At 28.5% G+C, this 22,348-nt stretch overlaps 1 protein-coding gene across 3 annotated transcripts in view; it reads right to left on the bottom strand.

The window, feature by feature from the left end:
* Positions 1-10,024: 10,024 nt before the first annotated feature.
* The window catches only part of sff (BRSK family serine/threonine-protein kinase sugar-free frosting), a 108,485-nt gene continuing 96,161 nt past the window's right edge, over positions 10,025-22,348 (bottom strand). For 2 of the 3 annotated variants that reach the window (XM_015513954.2, XM_015513955.2), the window contains 3 exons: positions 16,580-16,760; positions 16,275-16,447; positions 10,025-12,834 (listed from right to left, as the gene is read on the bottom strand). In XM_015513954.2, the coding sequence (XP_015369440.1) occupies positions 12,565-12,834; positions 16,275-16,447; positions 16,580-16,760 (624 nt within the window). In that variant the 3' untranslated portion in view covers positions 10,025-12,564. The remainder of the gene's footprint in view (positions 12,835-16,274; positions 16,448-16,579; positions 16,761-22,348) is intronic. The other variant, XM_015513956.2, reaches the window with a different exon arrangement.

Here is a 22,348-nt window from a genome sequence, read left to right as displayed (position 1 = left end):
GATGTAACTTTAAAACGAATGACCATAGATACATGAAATTTTCACCGAATGTTTATATAAATATATTCTATCCACTATGCAATTTTCAAAATTTCGACTTAAGTTGAACTATTCATAGGCATTTTAAATTTTCGATCATTATTAGTTTTTTTAAAATTAATATCGATAAAAATTTATTTGTTAGGCAGAAAAGCTTGAAAATTTAATGCAAGGCTCTTAACACATTATTACAATAGCAGTTGAAAAATAAAAGAATTTTCACTTTTAGCGATTTCTTTATTTTGATGTAACTCAAAAACAAATGAACGCAGATACTTGAAATTTTCACTGAATGTTTATATAGGCATTTCATATATTTGATAAAATTTTCAAAATATTTAGATTTGTTTTGAGCTGTTTACTGACATTTTAATTTTTCAACTTTTTTAGTTTTTTTTCTATAAATATCGATAAAAAATTACTTGTTCGGTAGAAAAGCTTGAAAATTTAATACAAAGCTTCTAACATATTTTTACAATAGCAGTTGAAAAATAAAAGAAATATATATGAATAATTTTTTTTATAAGCATTTAAAATTCAAATTTTGACTAAATACGTAAAAATTACGGCAATGTTCAAATTATCTTAGATAGCAATTCATAAAAGTTTTTCTTTTTAAATCTAAGATTTGAAAATTTAATACTAGGCTCCTAAACTATTTTTACAATAGCAGTTGAAAAATAAAAGAAATGCATAGTCACATTTTTTTTTTACAAGCATTTAAATTTAAATTTTGACAACATATTATGTAAAAATTGCGAAAATTCACAAATTATTTTATGCTAGCAATTCATAAAAAAATTTTCTTTTATATCTAAGATTTCAAAATTTAATACAAGGCTCATAATATATTTTTACAATAGAAATTGAAAAATAAAAGAAATACATAGTCACAATTTTTTTTTATAAGCATTTAAAGTTCAAATTTTGACTAAACACGTAAAAATTACGGCAATGTTCAAATTATCTAAGATAATAAATAATATAAATATAAATTAATAAATTCATAAAAGTTTTTCTTTTTAAATCTAAGATTTGAAAATTTAATACAAAATTCCTTACAAGTTTGTCAATCTTTATCACAAATAAAAAGTCCACCGAAAATTCAAATTAAATTTTTATGAGCATTTGAAATTTAAATTTTTACAACATTGGATTTTCACTGGATTTCACATTTAGTGATTTTCTTATTTTGTCGTAACTCTAAAAGTCTAAAACAAATGACCGCAGATACCTTAAATTTTTACTGAATGTTTATATAGGCATTTTCTATATTTGATAAAATTTTCAAAATATTTAGATTTGTTTTGAGCTGTTTACTGATATTTTAGTTTTTTTTTTCTATAAATATCGATAAAAATTTATTTGTTCGGTAGAAAAGCTTGAAAATTTAATACAATGCTTCTAACACATTTTAACAATAGCAGTTGAAAAATAAAATAAATTCATAGTCACAATTTTTCTTTTTACAAGGATTCAAAGTTTGAATTTTGACAAACATCGTAAAAATCACGAAAATTCATAAATTATTTTATGCTAGAAATTCATAAAAAATGTTCCTTTTATATCTAAGATTTGAAAATTTAACATATTTTTACAATAGCAGGTGAAAAATAAAATAAAAATATAGACACAATTTTTATTTACAAGCATTCAAAGTTTGAATTTTGACAACAAACGTAAAAATCACGAAAATTCACAAATTATTTTATGCTAGAAATTCATAAAAAAATGTTATTTTAAATCTAAGATTTGATTTTTCATAATCTATAATATATCCTAGACAGATAAACCGTCTTCGCTCAGAATCGTTTTTCGTATACAATGATATAATATCATTGCATTCAAATTTAATTCCATCCATTACAGTAACCCACTTGTAACCTACTGTACAGCAGAGCGACATCCACGACTAACCCGCCTTTTTTTAATACTGAAAATAAAAAACTTAAGAATTGATAAATTTTTTTTTGAAATATTCAATGTATCCAATTTGTTAATTTGATTTTCAGAAAAATGTATATGGTAAAAACACTTATTTAAGTCAAAAGGCTGATTTTTTAAAATTTTTTTAAAATCAATATTTTCGTTAGGTAAAATATAGTAATTTATAGTTAATACATCACATATTATTAAAATAAATACAATAAAAATTAAAAATTAAATTTTAACATGCACTTATTTAAAAATGTTCTTATAAAATATTTTAAAAAAACTTAATTATTATTTGAAATTACAAGGTTTCTAACATAAACTAGATCTTAATTTACTTAACGAAAATATTGATATCTAAAAAAATTGTAAAAATCAGCCATTTGACTTAATAAGTGTTTTTACCATATAAATTTTTCTAAAAATCAGATTTACAAATTGGCTATATTGAATATTTTGAAAAAATTTTTTATCAATTTTTAAGTTTTTTATTTTCAGTATTAAAAAATAAAAAATGTATTCTAAAAATGTAGCACAAGTGTCTATGAATTATATTTAAAAGACATTTTTAAAAATATTGATTAGAACAAAAATTATTTCATTTGTCAGAATGTCAGATCTCTGTGGGACACTGTATATTTATAAAAAAAAAATTGTGAAAATGTATTTTTAATGTTTCTAAATTGCTAAAGTAACATAAAAAGTATTTTCTGGAATTTTCCGAACAAAATTTGAAATTTCGTTGTGGTGTATTGGATCAAAATAGATAGAATCATTTATATGGCAATTTTTATTTAATTCCTTTCAATTTAATTTGTTATAATTACTTGTATTTATCTCATCGGAAATATTTTATCCAACATAAATATAATAATTATTTAATTTGTTTAATATTTCATATTTGTTAGTTAAAGAAATATTTGAATCAAAACTGTTCAGGCAGTTTATTGGAGGTTATTTTTTCTTAGTATTATATGAGACTTCCGTTTATTAATTTCCATGTTGTTTTCATATTTTTTTTAGATAAAGAGATTAGATTACTATAATATAAACAACGAACTTTTTTAAATTTTAATCAATATAGGTTCAAAATATTTCTATATTTGATATAATATATTGCCTAAGTTTCAAATATAGAAAGGTGATTTATGTTTTTTATTACAAAGTTTTTGTCTATTTTTAACTGAAGAAAACCATTAGTTATCCAGATTTTAATTTTATAGATTTTTTTTAAATTTACTGTTTGAAATAGATTTGCTGAGCATAAAATTTGCTATGCTACGCACTTGTACGACGAAGACAACACATGTGGGTGTGGCGTCCTCTTAAGGGGCCGTTTTATTGACTGTTAATATTGATAACCCTATAACAGTCATATAGACTGTAATACTAGACTAGACTACTGAACTTCATTACGTTTACGTATATCAAACAAAATAATAATAATTTAATATACATAAAATTAAATTTTTTTTTATATATAAATTACTTCACTCTCAAAATAAATATAGGTACAAAACATCACATGAAAATAATTACCTAAATGAAATTAGTAATTTTAATTCAAAATAAAATCTTTTAATTTGCATGGTACATTTCTTGTTCTTTTTCAAATATTATTATCATTCCTAACCGTGGCGGAATTAAATACCTCGTTTTCGCTATCCTGTTTTCGTGTTTCCGTTTCAACTATTGTCGCATCGATCATTTGATCAACCACGTGTCTAATGCATGTCTTATCATCGTTCGATTCACATTCATATATTTTAGTACCTAGATTAAGTACCTCGATATCACTTATACGAAAAAAATTCTTATTGTTTCATAATACATTAATTTTGTGTTTTTTAAGCATGAATAACTTTTTTTGTAGTTCTGATATCGAAAAAATAAAAACGATATTGCACAGACAACATTCTCCTTTTTATGTGGTGAAAATTTCGTTTCTTAGTTATAACTCTAGCCAGTGGCGTATTTAGGTTGATTTCTCGGGGGGTGTCAACATTTATTGAACCTCAAAAACAAAATGTTTAGTATTATTTACTAATGTAAAAAGACATTGAATTAATTTTTAACACACTAATATGTTAGGAATTGACAAGAAGTTTTACATTTGATAAAAATAGTATACTATAAAATAAGTGACAACACTAATGTCCAATATATTAGGACTTTTTTTAAAATGTCGGGGGGTGTCAAGACATGGAGGACACCCCCCCAAAATACGCCACTGACTCTAGCTTTCTCGGTTCTTTACCGCGTGAAACAGTTTTTGCAATGTTACGCACTTGTAAGACGGATACAACACAATATGCGGGTGTAACGTCCTCTTAAAACCTTATTCTGACTGCCATTGTAATTTTTTATTGACTTATCTTGCCTCTCACGCACCACTTCCTCAACCAATTTATACAGCACCTAAATCTAATCTACAACGTAGTTTTCTACCTAACATTAATACTGACGGTGATCTCCAATAGTAGAATGTGGTACATTTCTATAACCATTGAGTATATAACCTAATGGCTAATAGAAATTTATTTAATATTACTTTACATTTTTATTTTTATTATCCGATAAAGCTGCCGAATTTTTCATTTTCAAGAATTATTTTTAGGACTTAAAATTTGAAGAAAAAAAACTAAAATCGATCTTTTTACGGAACTAGATTTTAATTTCCTCTTAAATTTTTTTCATAGGTTTTTTTATAATAAAATCACGCTGTAAACCATATTCCTTGAACGCGCAAACGTATTTCTAAAGGAAATTTTCCGCGTACATATTTCGATGAGCCTTCTTCCGTTTTCCTAATGTTGAATGATATATATTTATATAAATAACTGTAAATATTGAAACGGGAATAAATTGATTCCGCCGAAGCTATACTTACTCAGAAAAAAGATATATATTGATTCCATTGGCTGCTAATTACTGTTTATAATATCTATATAGTACACATCGATTCTCGAATATGATAGTTATAAATTATAATATTATATAGTATTTAATTAATATGTATATGTGAATATATTATTTAATATTAATATATAGTCTAAATTGTATAATTCAAAATTAAAGTGTATAGCTACTTTTGGTAATATTTGGACAGATGTTACCATAAGTAAACATAAATATTTTTTTTGTCGTTCAAATCATTAGATCAATTTTCAACACATTATTTTTTTTTTTGTTAAAAACGCTGTTTTTGCTATTTCACGTACCTCTTTTTTTAAAGTGTCCCCCTTTAGGATAAAATAATTATGGTCACACTATGTAAACAGTATTATTTCGCTTAAAATAAATACAAATTGGGTCAGCAGAAAAAAAAATTAACTACAAATAACTAATAAGTAGGTAATATAAAAGTTACTCTAGGGCCCCAGATTTATTTTGCCATCAAGGCCCAAAGATGCTAGTTGCGCCACTGTTTATGACGCTAGTTATACCGACCACCGTAGTCATCGCCTCATCGGATAAAAGTTCTGAATACATATTTAAATTTGTCGTGAAGTTTACTCAAAAACTACATTTCCAATTTTTTGAAATTCAAATCCTAAAACCCTTTTAAATCACATACAGTCACGACACGGTTTGGGTTGCGCGCGGCGTTTAGAAATAATTCAGAAACGTTTTACGAGTCACAGCATCTACGGCAACTACTGATGTCCGATAGTGTACTGTTTCATCGTGCACGAGTAGGAACGTTTTAGGAACGTTTGTTGGTTAGGTTTAAATTATTTAGTTGGTTATTATGGAAATATTCGGGAAAACTCCACGTAAAATGTACCAGGAACGTATGCCGTGAACTCGATGGTCGCTGAACGAGCATATTATTTTACGGGACTAGAGCCGCCGTCGTAGCCGCGACTAACCGATCGCGACATCGCCGCCTCCGCCTCGGAAACTGATGAACGAGCGACTAGTATGCCTGCGCCCCTGGTACTCGGAGTCCGTTTTGTCGGAGTAGTCTTGTTACGTAATGTTTAATGGATACGTCAAACAACCGTATTTTACAGAGAATGCTGTCAAAATATAATATTGTACAACATAACAAAAACTATTTTGCGCTGAATAGAACCACTTGGGCTGTAGTGATGGCTACAAGGGATTAGTGCTCGATCAAACAAAAAGTTTAAATTGAAAACATGGTAAATTATAAATTGATAATATGATAACTCCAAATATTGTTATCACTCGTGATTTTACTAAAGATAGTGTTGTCTACAGTAGTCTACACTAGGTCACTATAAGGCGAGTACAGCTGCTGCTACTCGGCCTAGTAAATGGAATCAGTTTTTATTTACTTGACTAAAATGTTTACTAAATCTAGTACTAGATTTATTAGTTAATCTAGTGTCCATAGTCCACACGATTCGAGTTAATTCAATTTAGTGACTTACTCTAGTGACTCGGCCGAGCACTAATCTCGTGTAAACCCGGCTTAAGACTATACATCGATATACAATGTAACCGAGAATATTATCTGAGAAAAATCGTTTTTAATTTTATGATATCGCTTATACGAAAAAAGTTCTTATTATTTTTGTGTTTTTCAAACTTGAATTAACTATTAACTTGTAATGTAGCCCCGATAGGTCGAAAAATAAAAACGATATTTCACAGAAAAAATATTCTTCTTTTCATGTAGTGGAAATTTCGTTTCTTAATTACGTCTGTAGCCTTCTCGGTTCTCTCGCACGCAAAACAGTGTTGGCCGTGTATAAGTTTAAGTTTTACATTAAAACTGTTTACCGACCTGTTTTAAGGAGTAAAAAATAGGCAATTACTATATTACGTGCGTGCAAGGTATAGTAGCTGATTATTGGAGGAGCGACTCCTGCGCCATCACTTGCTAGAAGTGAATACTCGTGGACATATCAATGTGCATAACGTGACGCGCGCGAGCAAAATCAAATCGATCGTTTTTTCTTTATAGACATTAAAAAATTTTCAGTTTTTACTATAAATGTCAATAAAAACTGAGTCAAAAAGTTTGAAAGACACAAGGTTCATAAGTTCTTACTATGCCTATTCGATACAGATCGTTTTTAAGGAGTTGAATATAGGCAGTTTGAAGGCAATGTCGACATAGAGCATACGTGCGAGGGTTGTATTTGTGTTTATATAGTAAACGGTCATTAGTGTGAGTGCCTCAGCCCGTCCATATGAGATATGACTACTATAAATGCCCGCTGCATAATGGTATTTCTTATCTTCGATTATGACGGCCGCACGCGCATTCACGTGTCAAATACGTGTATTGATCAGCTTTTACTAAGTCAATTTGTATATCCTAGGATGTACACAAGGTGTTTAGTAAAAGCCCGAATAAAATTAAGAATTTCAGCATTTACTGAGTACAAACAGTAAAACCTAGGTTTACCTAGTGATATCGCGGGGCATTTACGGTAACATATATATATATATATATATATATATATTCTATAATAATACAATTTGGGAATGTTATGATCTTCTAATTCTTTCACGTCAATAACTGATGAAATATATGTGCCCTAAAAAATTCAAAAATAATTTGATACAAATACAAAATATTTTGATACCTAGGGAAGTAAACACTGCAGACATCTGTAAAGTACATTATTACTTACAAACAAGGCGAAACAACTGTGATGAAAGTTTGATTGGAATGATTCCGAATACAATAGTTTGTTCTATTTTGGAGTACATTTTCAAGTAAAATTGTATTAAACATATAAATTATTTGTGACTGTCATCACGTTTTTGAGGCAGTAAAAAATGCTTTAACAGACTTAATTGATTTCTGGTAGGAATATGAATCTAGTTGGTATTTTGGGGACTCAAAAGTAAAAGATTCTCAATAATTTTTAAAGTATCAGGTAAAACAAACAAAAAAAATAAAGGAAAATCTAAGATTTTGACACAAAACAGTATTTTTTTTTTTTAATCGGCTTTATAATATAGCGTAATTAAAAAAAAAAAAATAACTTTAGATAGATGAAATGTTTACTGAATATTTATAGAAAAATTGTTATGCACCATGCAACTTTCAAAATTAAAAGACTCTTTTTAAACTATTAATATAGGCATAATAAATTTCGAGTTATATAGTTTTTTACTTAATGTCGATAAAAAAATGTTGGTATGTCAAAAAACTTGAAAACGTAATACAACGTACATCATAATAGTTGTTTATGGTGGAAAATAAAAATAAGTTAAGTAAATTTGCAATAATTTTTTATGAGACTGAAGTTAAATGTTATCAGGGTTCATTAAAATTACAAAAATTGGCAAGTTAACGAAAAGTCATAGAAAAAATATTGGAGGTTAATCACCCATCATAAAAATGATAATGAATAATATATTTAAGTATTTGACCTATCGATTTGTCTAAATATTGTTTTAAAACAATATTGAAACACAATTTAAATTTTCAACGATTTTTTTTCTTGAAAATCAAATATAAAGGAAGTAGCAAAATAAATATAAAATCAACATGTCATTTACTCAAAAATATTATTTCTATGGTTTTTGTGATGGGTGATATGGTATAAGGTAGGTAAGTATTATTGGTATTATGAGATAATGGTTGTAGGAATAATAAGTAACTACCTATGAACATTGAAACTCCGTAACTCATATCATTTATTTTACATCGATAGGTACCTACTACCTATCTAAAATATTAAATATTTAACCATTTTAACCCATGCTATTATACTCGTATAATAATATGCTATCTACAGTGTATCATGTAAAAATATTTAAGCCTACTGACCACTGAGTGAAATGTTAAGCACTCTTTTTTTAGAGCGTTGCAAATAAAATATGGTTTTAAAAATATTAAAAATAATACTATGAAAATAATGGTAATAATAATATTTATATTTATTTATTTTATATTGAAATAAATCTTGATATAGGTATATTATTTTTACGAACTTATTAATATTTTAATTCACTATCACAAATTGATTCGTTTTGAATTTTAGTATACCTACACGGCTAGATATTTATTCATTTTTTATTTTTAAAGTAGGCATTTTAAACAGTTATTTAAGCATTGATTATCAAAATAATATTTAAAGCTTTGTAAATACTGTACGAACTATGGTCAAAACTTAGAACTTAGTTTGATTTAGATAATAATTCACTACAAATTATTTATATTAAGTAATTATGTTCATGAATTATGTTTTTTAGACATTATGAAGCTTATTTACTAACTTAATCATTGATCATTCACATTCGAATGCCTCCAATATGTACAATCTTATATCATAATATCAATTAAAAAAAGTGTACCTACTATTAGAAGTTATTTTTGACGAATGTATTAGGTCTTTAAATTCTCAAAATCTTCAAATTATAAATTTTTGATCTTACTAGAATAATGACACCAAACCGTACTAATTTTCAAACACTATTATCATGTTTTTTAAACTAATTTAAATTATCACATATGATAATAATAATATGCTTTTATGAACATAAATAAAAAAATGTATTTTATTAATTTATAAAAATAAAATAAAATTAAGTGTTACAATTATTTTGTGATCACTGATTTATATAGTAACAAATTGAAACGGCGACGTTGCATGAAAGTTAGTAAGTAAAACTGTTTGCAACCGTGTTAACAATAAGTATCCAAAAAAGTGATGTCTATATAAGAACCGTTCAGGATCGTGTTCTATTTCACTAAAATAATTTTAAAAAATATAAGGGAGTGTATTTACGCTTCCCATCACTAAATTGAGTACCTACTATAAGATACAATATGTGTGCTATGTAATATTATTGTACCTATCGTAAAAAATAATCGAACACTTATAATTTTTTTTTTTTATTAACAAATAAAATATGTATTTGACATTTGTAGTTTGGTTACAACCATATTGGCATAATAAACATCATATTATTATATTTTATAGTACCTTATTCTGTAATACATAAAACATGAATAGTTTAAAACTAAAATGGACGTCGGATAAATGTTACACATTATAATTATAGGTAACAGACAAAATTAAGATAAAAACAGGGATTCCAGTCTGTGCTTGAAAGTTGATTTCTATGCACTAGTATATTATATTATAATTTATAATAAGTTTTAGCTTTAAAAAGATGTTATATTCGTTCAAACTATAGCATGTATATTATTACTGTTAGTTAACACTCTTTTAAGGCACTCTGAAACATAAGAAAAATTTTTATCTCAAATTCGGTCGTATGGACTTGGCTTGCTAAAAAACTTGTAATATTCATGTAATGTTGGCATAAGCATTCAACAAAATTTGAAAAATATCATTGTCGTTAATATACATCTTTTTTTTTTCGTTAACAAACATACAAAATATTTTGATGGAAAATCACATTGTGAAAAAAAAAATTAATTTCATACATTTTTGAAATACATATTTTTATGGTATATAATAGTTAAGTACCTATAATTTAATACCTATATGTATTACGTATCTTTCTAAAAATAAAATAAATTGTTTGATCAAAGTCGTGTAGAGATATTTAATAAGATCATAAAAAATAAAGAAATATATTTCAGAAATCGATGTGATAATGTTATAGGAAAGTCGTTATAAAGCGTTCATAATAATATATATGCGTATGTAATCATTTCTCAATCTCAATATATTTTCGATTTGACTAATGTTAAAATATATGATGCATGAAATCAGTCACAGGCCACAGCTAAAGCTAGCATGATGATAATATATAATAATAATAATAATAATGGCAAAATAGGTATGTAATGAAGGATTTTAGAAAGCAGACAAAATCAGCTATTATTATGAAGGAGGTCATGCCTTTATATGTATTTTATATTTTATTGTTTAATATTGTTATAAAATATTATATTATAATAGATGATATTATATACGATAATATACTATATTCTATAGCGAATATGTCAAATACGTAGGTAAATTTATTTTACACAGACCGTTTTACAATATTTTTTCTAAAAATGAATATCCTATATAATTCCAGTAAGTACAGCAATAAAACAATAAATCATTTTTAGTTTCTGTTCATATAAAATATATATTAAAATATTATGCTCATCGACCTAACCCTAGAACTACGCGCCTACACCGAGTATGACGTTTTAAACATTTGCTTACACGTTTTTGAAACACCGCAATACCTACTGCAAATTGAAATAAGAAAGAAAAAAGCGCAATATCTTCCACCTTTAAGACAAGCAGAGTTTTGGGCGTGCTGTCGGGATAAGTGGACTATTGAATTCAATAATTTATAAAACCAAATTGTAATCGTATTAAAACAAAGAAACATAAAAAGAAGGAAATAACGATACTGAGCGGAGTAGTTTCTGCGGTTTTTTATTTATTTATTTTTATTTATATTCGAAAAAATAAATAGCAAATTCTTTTTTGACATTATATTATCAGAGTATACTTATATTCAAATTTGTTTTTAATAATTTTAATACAGCTGATGAACTTAAATCGTCATACATTGAAGTATGATCTATACAACGGACAGACATACGGCGCACAGCTTGACATATTTTCCGAAATGCTCGTCGCAATTGAAATACCCCTTCCCCATCTTCACAAAAATAATTAAGCGCATTTTACCCAAAACAAATACAAAAATAAAAACACAACATATATCACAATAATAAATTATTACCGTAATAAATACAATAACCATACATAGTAATGATAATAATAATAATAATAATATACAGCAATAATAAGCATTTTCCCGCTCAGAATCTAAAACAACTATCTACAAAAACAATAATAATAATATTAGGTTTATAATAATAATAATTGTGCATTGCTGCTGCTCGTGCACTAAGCGTAAATAATAAACGATCAATACAAAAACATATTATACCTAACACATGCTAATATATATCATAATATGGTCAAATGGTATTTGGATTTATACACATGTTTATGTAACAATAATAATTATGATATTATTATCACACCAACAGATTCCATGAGACCATCGAACATTATTTTATTTCATTAATTTTATCGAATATACAATAATAATATTTTACAGTAACCCAGTAGAATAATATAATAATATTATACGACATGTACACTAATCCAAGCCAGGATTAAGATTTTTGAGTTCTCAGGGACAAATAATTTAGACTCCCGTGTGAAATAATAAACATTTTTTCCATAATTCAATTCTCGCCTTTATAAAACATTAAAATACAGAACTCGTCGTATTAATATTCAATTTAAACATTATTTCTAGCTTTAGTTGAAGCAATTTTTCGTATCATATCGCACCTAAGTAATAAATGTTATTTGATTTCCAGAATCTAAATTTTGTCTTAGAACAAATATTTTTATTCATATTAAACCTCAAAGGTGTTAAGTATTTGCTTTTACGCACATTATTTATTAATAAGTGAGTAGACAATGGTAACAATATCATACATTTATAGCGAACAATTGAGGCCCCTATAAAAAGAAAATTTCAAGTCTTGTGGGCTCGCCCCCTTCACCTCTTAATCCGGGCTTGCACTGATCCAAAAAAGAAACATTGGAATATAATATAGTTTTACAATATAACAATATTATTTTTTTATGGTTGTCGGCCTCAAGACATCGATCCCGATACCGATATATAGGCGCCGTCGGCCGATTTAGTTTCGCTGTTGGATCTCGTCGGCGGCGGCGCTTCGTTGCGGCCATTGGCTGCTGGCTGCGGCGCGTTGGCCATTGAATTGTTGTTGCTGCTGTTGAAGTGGTTGTTGTTGGCCAGACTCGAACTTCGCCGCCTTTGCCGGCTGTTCGGGATGCAGTAACCGCCTTTGCCGTCCTGATGGCTGATCAGTCTCTTATTCTTGTCGTCTCTGTCCGATTCGACCTGAAACATCGTTACGTATACCGAACACAATCGATCGATGATCGCGCGCTATTTATCGTCCGTAGCCTACATTTCGTTTCGATTTATTTTTCGCACGGACCCAAAATCTTTAGTATTTGTTTGGGGAGAAGAAATGTATGTCAGTCTTAGCAAGAGGTACCACTATTCAGTTGCGATTCGTTATGAAGAAGATTTTGATTTATTTATTATTGTGTATTGCCCGATTTTATCGATTACGAAACAATGTATAGAATTCTGCGGCTAAAGGTAGAAATATTGATCGTTTTATCAAATTTAACTTAAATAGTATTTACTTAAGCTTAATTTATCTAAGGCGTCCTTTTGTTAATTCATAGCTCTGCAGTACCCACTGCGCACATACCTCATAAGGCACCCCCCTCGCCGTCCTATAAGTTAGAGAATATTATAATGACGCTCTTCTCTTGACTGTACAATATATATATATATATATATATACCATTTATAATATTGCACGGGAGATGAGAATAGCATAATTTAATTGCGGAAAAATAATCATTATAGAAATGGACGTCAAGTATGCGCACTGCGCACTACTGCTCCAGCAGTTACAAGTTGGTAAAAATATAAGATATCATATTTTATATTCCTATGAGGGAGGATAATAATGAGAAAATATCTAAAAAAAAGATGCAGTGAGGAGAAAGTTAAGTGTGAGATATTTATTTGAGGTCGGGTTGCTCGTGTGTTAAGCTACATACTATAGAGGTGGTGACTGGCTGGCGATGGCGCTGCAGAAAGGTTGAAAGGTTGGTTCAAATTTTAATTGTAAGCAAAAATATTTTTATTTCGTTGTTAAATCTTGTATTTCATAGAAATTGTAAGAAAGTTCACAAAAACAAATAATTCTTTATCATTCCTAAATATTCAAGTTATGAATATACGATTCTGAATGTTTGAAACTTATTTTCAGACATATTTCAGAGGTACCGAATTTTAAAAAGTGGTTCAATCATTATAATATACAGAAAATAGAAATCTGAATATTCACATCAAAATATAGTTCAGAAGGTTGTCCACTTTTCAATACTGAATAAATAACAATAAAAGTCAAAATAATGAAATAATATGTTGATAGGTAAAACTATATTGCAACTTGAATTTCAATAATTCTAACCAAATACAACTGATATACAAAAATTGACTGTGGATTTATTTTAAAACTTTAATCTTACAATAATTGAATTATTCTCATTTATGATCTTAAAAATATTTATAACATTTAAATAGGTTTGGTGAAATTTAAACGTCAACTTTTGTCTTTTGACCTATGATATTATTTATTGTTTATATACCTACAGTAAGTATTCTGTTTTTGTACCTAAGATATTAAAATGATTAAGATATCATCAATTTAAATTCGAAAAGATAAAACTTTAAAAAAAATAATGAAGAATAGTACTAGACTATTTAAACATTTTAAACTCATATTTTACTTTCTTATTTAAGTACCAACTTAACTCATTTTTCTTTTAGAAATTCAAGTTGAAAATTGAAGCCTTTTCTACTACGAAAAATATAGTTTTCGGATACACATAATTAATATATTTAATTTATTAAAGTAGAATTAATACATTCATCGTTCCACTTAGAACCAAAAATTTTGGTCTGAATAGTTTATATATTTAAATAAATTATTATTATTATTATTATTATTATTATTATTCAGGGTGATTTGGTAAGATATTATTTAAATGCTTTTATATGATTTGTATTTTTTTATTTTACCATTATTTACTTTATTGATTTTCTGATTAAAACCTACAAGTTAAGTACCTATTGGAAGGTATACCTATATATATATATATATATATATATATATTATATAATTTTTTTTTAATGGATTTTGATGTTAATATTTTTATTTTTCATTTATCCTTAAACAAAATATTACAAGCTACTTGAAGTTAAGATTTTATAAAATAAGCAGTTATAAATGTGTTAGTATTATAATATTATTTTACAGCAGTATACTTAATTGCAGGTACCTTATTACTATTACCTATACTGATATTGATAATATTGTACTTTCCGGTAAAATGGTTATCAATAGAATAAAACCAAATTTATTATTTAAAAGTTATAATCAATAAAAGATTAAAATCTTATTGTTTCTTATTTTTCTTTTGTCTCATCCATTCGCTTGTTAAACGTTAATGTATATTTACTTGTAACTGTTAAGCTATAATAATTTTATATTGGTAGCTTTTTTATAAAAAAAGCATCACACTTTTCTTTATAGCTTTGTAACTGGAATTTTAGCGGAATATAAAAACCTTCTAAAAACTAAACGCCGTAGATAAACGATTTACCTAATAACTTAACCGAATCTTTCCCGTCCTTATTAGGTAGGACCCGATCAAGTGGGTGTGGGGGGGGGGGCAGAAGGGACCATGATACTTGAGCCCGGTGTTCATACAAATAATTACTTCAATATATACAGGGCCGGCCCAAGGTATTTTGACACCCCGGGTAATTTTTCGAAAGGCGCCCTTAATCAAATGCTCCATAATACATTACAACTTTTTATACTTACCTACATGTTTTGTTGAAAATTCTTATATTTATGAACAGGTAAAGGATTTCAAAACTTATTTGGATAAAATTTATAGACGTATCGGCTGTAATACATACTTTTTTGGTTTTCCCGAGTTAATGATTATATATCATTGTATATTATTTTTTTATTTTTTGTAATATAATAATAAAAACTGAAAATTGGAGTAAAGTCTATAAAAAAAAATATATAACAGAATATTCTGTCATAGATAATTTAGTCATTTAGCTATATTATTTTCGATTTGAATAAATATTACGCTAAAATTTATAAAATATTCGTATATTTAAAGTGTCCCTAAAAAAGTAGCGCCCCGGGCAACCACCCGGTTCGCCCGTATCTTGGATTGTCACTGAATATATACATTATATATATCAAAAAATGTTTCAAAATCTATTGTTATTTAAGAGGGGCCTGGATTTAGTTATGTACCTGCAAGGCCAAAAATATGATTAGGGGGCCTGCGTATAAGGTACTTATTACCACGTGGTCTTTCACGCATCGCCGCTGATAATTCTGAACAAATATTTTATCGGGGGACATCACGGACAAAATAGAATCCCTATAATAGGTGTATAACATCATTGTATATTTACGTTGCCTATAGCATTATTCTTCGTTAAATCGAGCAATCGATATACAGGCGTTCTTAAAATATACTGATTATCTCACAAGAAATCGCGAACGCCCCAAATTGTATTACAGCTCAGCTATATACTACGGTACAGTAAATAATAGGTAATACATTACTATTACGGGACGCGCCGCGTGTGATTAACGGGCGTCGTGCACGAACTAAACGGAAACAGCAATAGGTTGCCGGCTGGTTTTAATTTTGACTTACGTTTCTTATATTTACGTATGGCGATAATCTCTCGGACGTATCTGATCCACAACTCGAGCTTTCCGATAAGTCCGTGTTAAACTTTCTGGTCGCCCGAGGCGAAGACGGCGCTTTTCTCGCGCACATTTGCGTCTGAATGTGTTCGCATACCCTCCGGAAACGTCTTATATTACCTGTTTCGCACAACAAAAAACGGTTCGAAGTGTACTTTGCGTGGGTGTCATAATCGAACATAATATTTATCATAAGTATATCATAATAGTAATGAATGATGCGTTTATTAGCGGACCGCGACCGATACCTACCGGAGTGCAACGTAAATATGATGGCGAACAAATAGTCCCTGGGAGAATGCGTGTTCGTGACGTCCGATAAATCGATTTGGAATCGCACTTGCCTCTGAAACATCGCCGTGCCGCCGGATCCACGTCTGTATTCAACCCGGAACGACAGTGCATTGATTACTGTGTGGCTCAATTCGGAAATCTGTAAAAGTATAAGCACATAAAAAATACATAATGATTTCGAACCGTTGACGACGATCGCTCATTGGTTAATGGGCCGATTTATCATGCTGGCGAGTCAGCAAGTATATATATATATATAGTTATTATATATGAATGTCGAACGACGTTATAAGTAAACAACGACGACAGACCAAAGTTTAGGTGTACGCAGACGATTGACCGATGAATGATGGTGACAATATAATAATATAGTGAGGAAAAATAAGCACAATGTACGACCGTAGCCCGGTTTTTATTTTTATTTAAATAATTTCTACTTTATAGTGTCAGAGTAAGTATCTAGTATAAATATATTTTTAAATTTAAAATGATTATCAAATTAGGTTACTGGTGAAATTCTATTATAAATAAATCCATCAGAATCGGAACCGAAAATTAGATTTAATTTGAATAATAATTATTTATAACCATGATAAGGATAATAATATTAATTAATATTTAATTTAAATTGTTAAAAATCTACATAACAATAAAAAAAGGAACAAATAATATTTTTCCATCGTCTCATCTATAATATATAGGTACCTATGAATATTAATTTAACAGTGGCAAACCGTTTAATAGTTTTCGAGGCAGCATTATTGTCCCCAATGCTCTTACGTGCTGGTTATGGTCTTAATGTCTTATTTATTATATAGTTAAAGTTACTGTGGTAGCATTTTCGATGTATAAATTCGAACTAGTATTATGGTGTTTCGAAATTCGATAATTTCCATTACAAAGTCTGCACCAGCTGCGGGTGGTAATATTACTGTAGTTTCCACCAAAAATATAATACTATATACTATACCAGCACGTTTTAACGTTATTATTAAACGTCGATCAGTTGTCTTTACCCACCTGGAGCGAATAATAAAAATATCATATATTGACGTTACCGTTTTAGTAAATCAATAAAAACATGCATACAGAGTGATATACAAAGCCTTTTTTCATCTTCAATAAAGCATTTATTCGAAAACCGATTTTTAGAATGAATCATACTTTAATGTAGGTATAGGTATACTTATGAACCATTTCTTCAAATACTTGAGAATATTTAATTAGGTACTTAAGAGAGCGCTTAAGCGAGTGTCCTGTGGAAAAACAAACTTCTTTTTTCAAATGAAAAATCCCTTTTTTTATACTGTAAATTATTTAGTAAATATTTTTTCTGTAACAATGTTGACATATAAAAATCAAAATTCAAATGATGAATAGTTTTTAAGTACTCAATTTTGTGAACTAAGGATAAAAATCCAAGATGAGAGGGCTATGGTGATTTGAAAATTTTAATAATTAATATTAAACTATCAGAGGTAAACACAATAAATACTAAATTATTTAATATTACATCTAATTTACATTTTTGTAAAAATATTTTTAAGGATACAAATTTATTATATACATTCAAATAACTGAGAAACCAATTGTTAAAATTTGAATTATGTAAAATATCAGTAAAAATAGGGATCCTAATTTGAAAAATAAAAGTTTTATCACCATAGGATACTCCTTAAGTACTTAATACGATAAATCTCAATAATTAAAAAATATGGTATTTACGTAAATTTAAAAATTCTAAAATTCAGGATTCAAATAAATTTGTCATTAAAAAAAAAATATAGAGGTGAGCAACATTGGCAAATAATTACACTTAGGTGATATTTATTTTATTATCATTATTTTTGGTTTTGTTTTTAATTTAATTTTATAATGAACGCAAAATTATTGCTTTGTAAATTATTATGCCCTATACAGCTATAGTGATGTTTTTCATTTAAATATGACTAATATATGACGTAATTCTTGTATACTTTACGATCATAATCAAATCATTTGCACATAATAATGTAGTTTGATAAATGCGATTTGCCTAATAAATAACCCCGGAAAAAATATCCCCGGAAAAAATAACCCCGAAAAAAAAACCCCCGAAAAAATAACCACGCGAAAAAATAACCACGGAAAAAATAAACCTATAATAAAAATGATTTGTAAGTAATAAAGTATAAATTTGTAAAACAATGTCAATAATATATAAATAAAAAATTCTCATTATAAACGTGGAATACAATACAATTTGTCAATTTGTCAATTTATATAATATAATAATTTGGTTGTAAAGTATAAATTTGTAAAATAATGTCAATAATATATAAATAAAAAATTCTCATTATAAACGTGGAATACAATACAATTTGTCAATTTATATAATATAATAATTTGGTTTTAAATTACCGAATTATCACATTACATTAAATTTAAGATAAAGTTAGTACTGTTAGTAGTACCTTCCTTATCCGTTATAATATGTCACTGTACCTAGCTATTGTAGGTATATCTGATCGATATGACAGACAGACCGTGCTTTTAATCGTTTTTATCGTAGGTATACAATAATTTATCATTAAATCCAAAATTAATATTATTTGTGGGAACATAACAATTGTACGTAGGTAATAGGTATGTTATACATTTAGATTTGAGATTAATTTGAAAACTTATATTAACTTATATTATGGGGTTATTTTTTCCGTGGTTATTTTTTCGCGTGGTTATTTTTTCGGGGGTTATTTTTTCGGGGTCTAAATTTCCGGGGTTATTTTTTCCGTGGTTATTTTTTCGCGGTACCGATAAATGCAATAGCACTTGAGGATAATTGAATCTTTAATTTAAAAACCATAACTTAATAAATTATGACTATATATACTACTACCAATTTATCATCTTTGAAATGTCAATGAAGTGATAATTGAACCATTTGGTGTTGAATTCAAAAACCCAAACAAAATAATATTATGTACGGTGGAAATAAAAAATCGTATTTATTATATAATATTATGTAAGAAAGATGTGCGTTCGTGTGTGATTACTGATTACGTTATAGGAGGATGTGTCTTCATTGAAAATAATAATAATTTGAATACGTACAAGAAACAAAACATTTATTATTGTTGTTTGAAAGGTGATAATAATTTTATTATATCGATCTAAACGTGTCCCCGACAATTAAATTATTAAATTAAATTCTATTCACTCCTTATTAATGAGTTTATTGCTATAGGTAGGTATACATAGTGGAATTATATTTATACACTTAAATATGGAAACTTAACAAATCTAAAATTTTTATTTTAATAATTAAATACATTTACAATATAGATTTGAGCAATAGCATATTTGTAGAAAAATACAGTCAAGTAACAAGGACATATTTAAATAAATCTACACAATCCTATATGCTCAAATAGATAGATAGGTACTCTATAGTCTAAACTTTGAACAGTTATTGGTATCGAAAAAATGTATGGCAAATATAAAAATTTAAATAAAATTATTGCGTCATTAGGAGAACGTTCGATTGTCCGAAAGTTTATAGGTACTATATTTTATGCACCGTTTTTACGAATACAAAATAAGAAAGTAGTACATTAGATGATGCACCCACCTATTATATTAATTTCATGATGTTTATTTAGATTTAAGAAACGTTTTTAATATTATTCTATTTAGTCAATAACCATAAATTAAGATTCAGCTGATACACATGGATAACACAGGTCCATTTGCCGAAAAAACGAATCAAATAGTGCTGTATTATAATTGTAATGTTTTGTCGAATGTTTTCACGCGGTCGATCGATGACATGATAGGAGCGGCAAAGAAAGAGACTCGTACACTGGTCTTTATTACATATGTAAAATGTCCTTAGAATTTATCGCTCGGAAGGCTTATAGAGTCTTCGATTTCCCCCTCCCATAATCTACATAATGCTGACACAGTTCTTCACGAAATTCCTATAGATTTAGGATCAAATACTACATCGACCGCAACAGCGTCTTGTAAAAAGGGGTTGTCAGCACTTATTTACTTCGCAAAGGTTAACACTTTAATTACTAATTATCGAATTAATACTAAGACAGTAGGTATGCATAATAAGATTATGAAAAAAAATCGCGAGAAAATGCTGCAATGACGTTTTTGAGTTTGAGACTTTGAGAGGGTGGCAACGATGCATCTGGCGTTATTCCCACCCTCTCTTCGTAAACCACTGACGGTGCATAATTTCGATAGTAACTGCAAATATAATATAATAAAATAAATTATATTATGCAAATTCAGAGCGCTATTATTTTTTATTTTATTCAAACTAAAAAATTAATTTTTTTGTCCGATTGTAGTTGGTCGTTAATTTCCTATTGTCCACAAAAACGAAATTTAGATTTTTTTTTTGAAACACGAAACGACAGTGACGAAATTTCTGTATTTTGTTAAGATGACGTTTTTTTTTTTTATAATTTACAATGGATTCTATTTATTTTATTATAAGACATAATAAAAATATTTTATTAGTCATACAGTTCACTGTAAATGCTTGTAAATAGGTAGGTAGGTAGCAGAGACAATGTACAATTTTAGTGTCGATCTAGGTAAACGCTATTATGTTATACTACCTATAAAAAAGTCGTAAGCCATCTGCGTGGCTCCAAAAGAAACATCGCGTCACTGCAGCAGTATATGGGCGTCGCTATACATATACTTTTACCACCAAACAAAATCGTTTGTCAAACAGTTTGAAGTTGAAAAAGGAGGAGCTGGTTCGAAAAAAACATATAACATAGGCGTGCACACAGGAGGGAGGGGGGGGGGGGGTGCAGGGTATGCAACTGCACCCCTAGCGAGTTCAGCTTAGAAATAAATAGATAGATAAATAATACTTTTTAAGTAATAATTTTTTTCAAACCCGCGGTCACACGATGAGTGCTACCAGTGCTTATATGTACGAATCTACATTGTACGAAACACGATTAAAATCGACAATCGTGTTCTGTTATCGCAGTGTGATAGTCGATAGATAGTAGCTATACAGACACGTCATCTTGAATTATAATTTAAAATTATTATTAACGTAGGTAACTAACATTGACTACATTAACATTGACTTTTAAGAGAAGTACAATTATTAAAATCATTATTAATTTTTTTTTTTTTTTATTTATCCTGGCCTGACTTGTTATGTGGCTAAGTAGGTAACATACTAAAATGTTCAATCTGCTTTTACTATGCACCCTCAGCAAAAATGTCCTGCGCACGCCTATGGCACATAACATACCTATCGACACGGGACATCATAAAAAATTAAAAATCTGCATGTTCTTATCTCAAGTACCAAGGTAGGTATACTCGAGAATTCCAAAAATCAGACGCATGATTAATTTATAAGAATACAAAAAGGGGTTGATCACGCTTGCGGTGAATTACACTGTCGTATGTTTGTGTTCGAGTGTGCCTGTGAGCGTGTATATTATTATGTGACACAAACGGGCAATTAAATCCAATATGGAGAACTGCAGCAGTGTTCGTATGCACACGCGTGCGGTTACCGTGGAAACCTCGAGATCGCAGCGGATATCGCAACGTGCAGTGAGCTCACCGCCGCCGTCGGGGTTTGGTCGTCGATTGGTGATTTTTACTTGCAGTCGGCGGACGGTCGTCGTGTGCAGATCGGCCAACGAAATATACACACCCTATAATTTGATTATCGTGTATTATATTGTATACGCG

Source organism: Diuraphis noxia, unplaced genomic scaffold (genome assembly GCF_037042655.1).
Source record: "Diuraphis noxia isolate RWA-SAM2 unplaced genomic scaffold, SU_Dnox_SAM2 contig0001, whole genome shotgun sequence".
Classification (NCBI taxonomy): domain Eukaryota; kingdom Metazoa; phylum Arthropoda; class Insecta; order Hemiptera; family Aphididae; genus Diuraphis; species Diuraphis noxia.
This window is presented reverse-complemented; position numbering and strand designations above follow the sequence as displayed.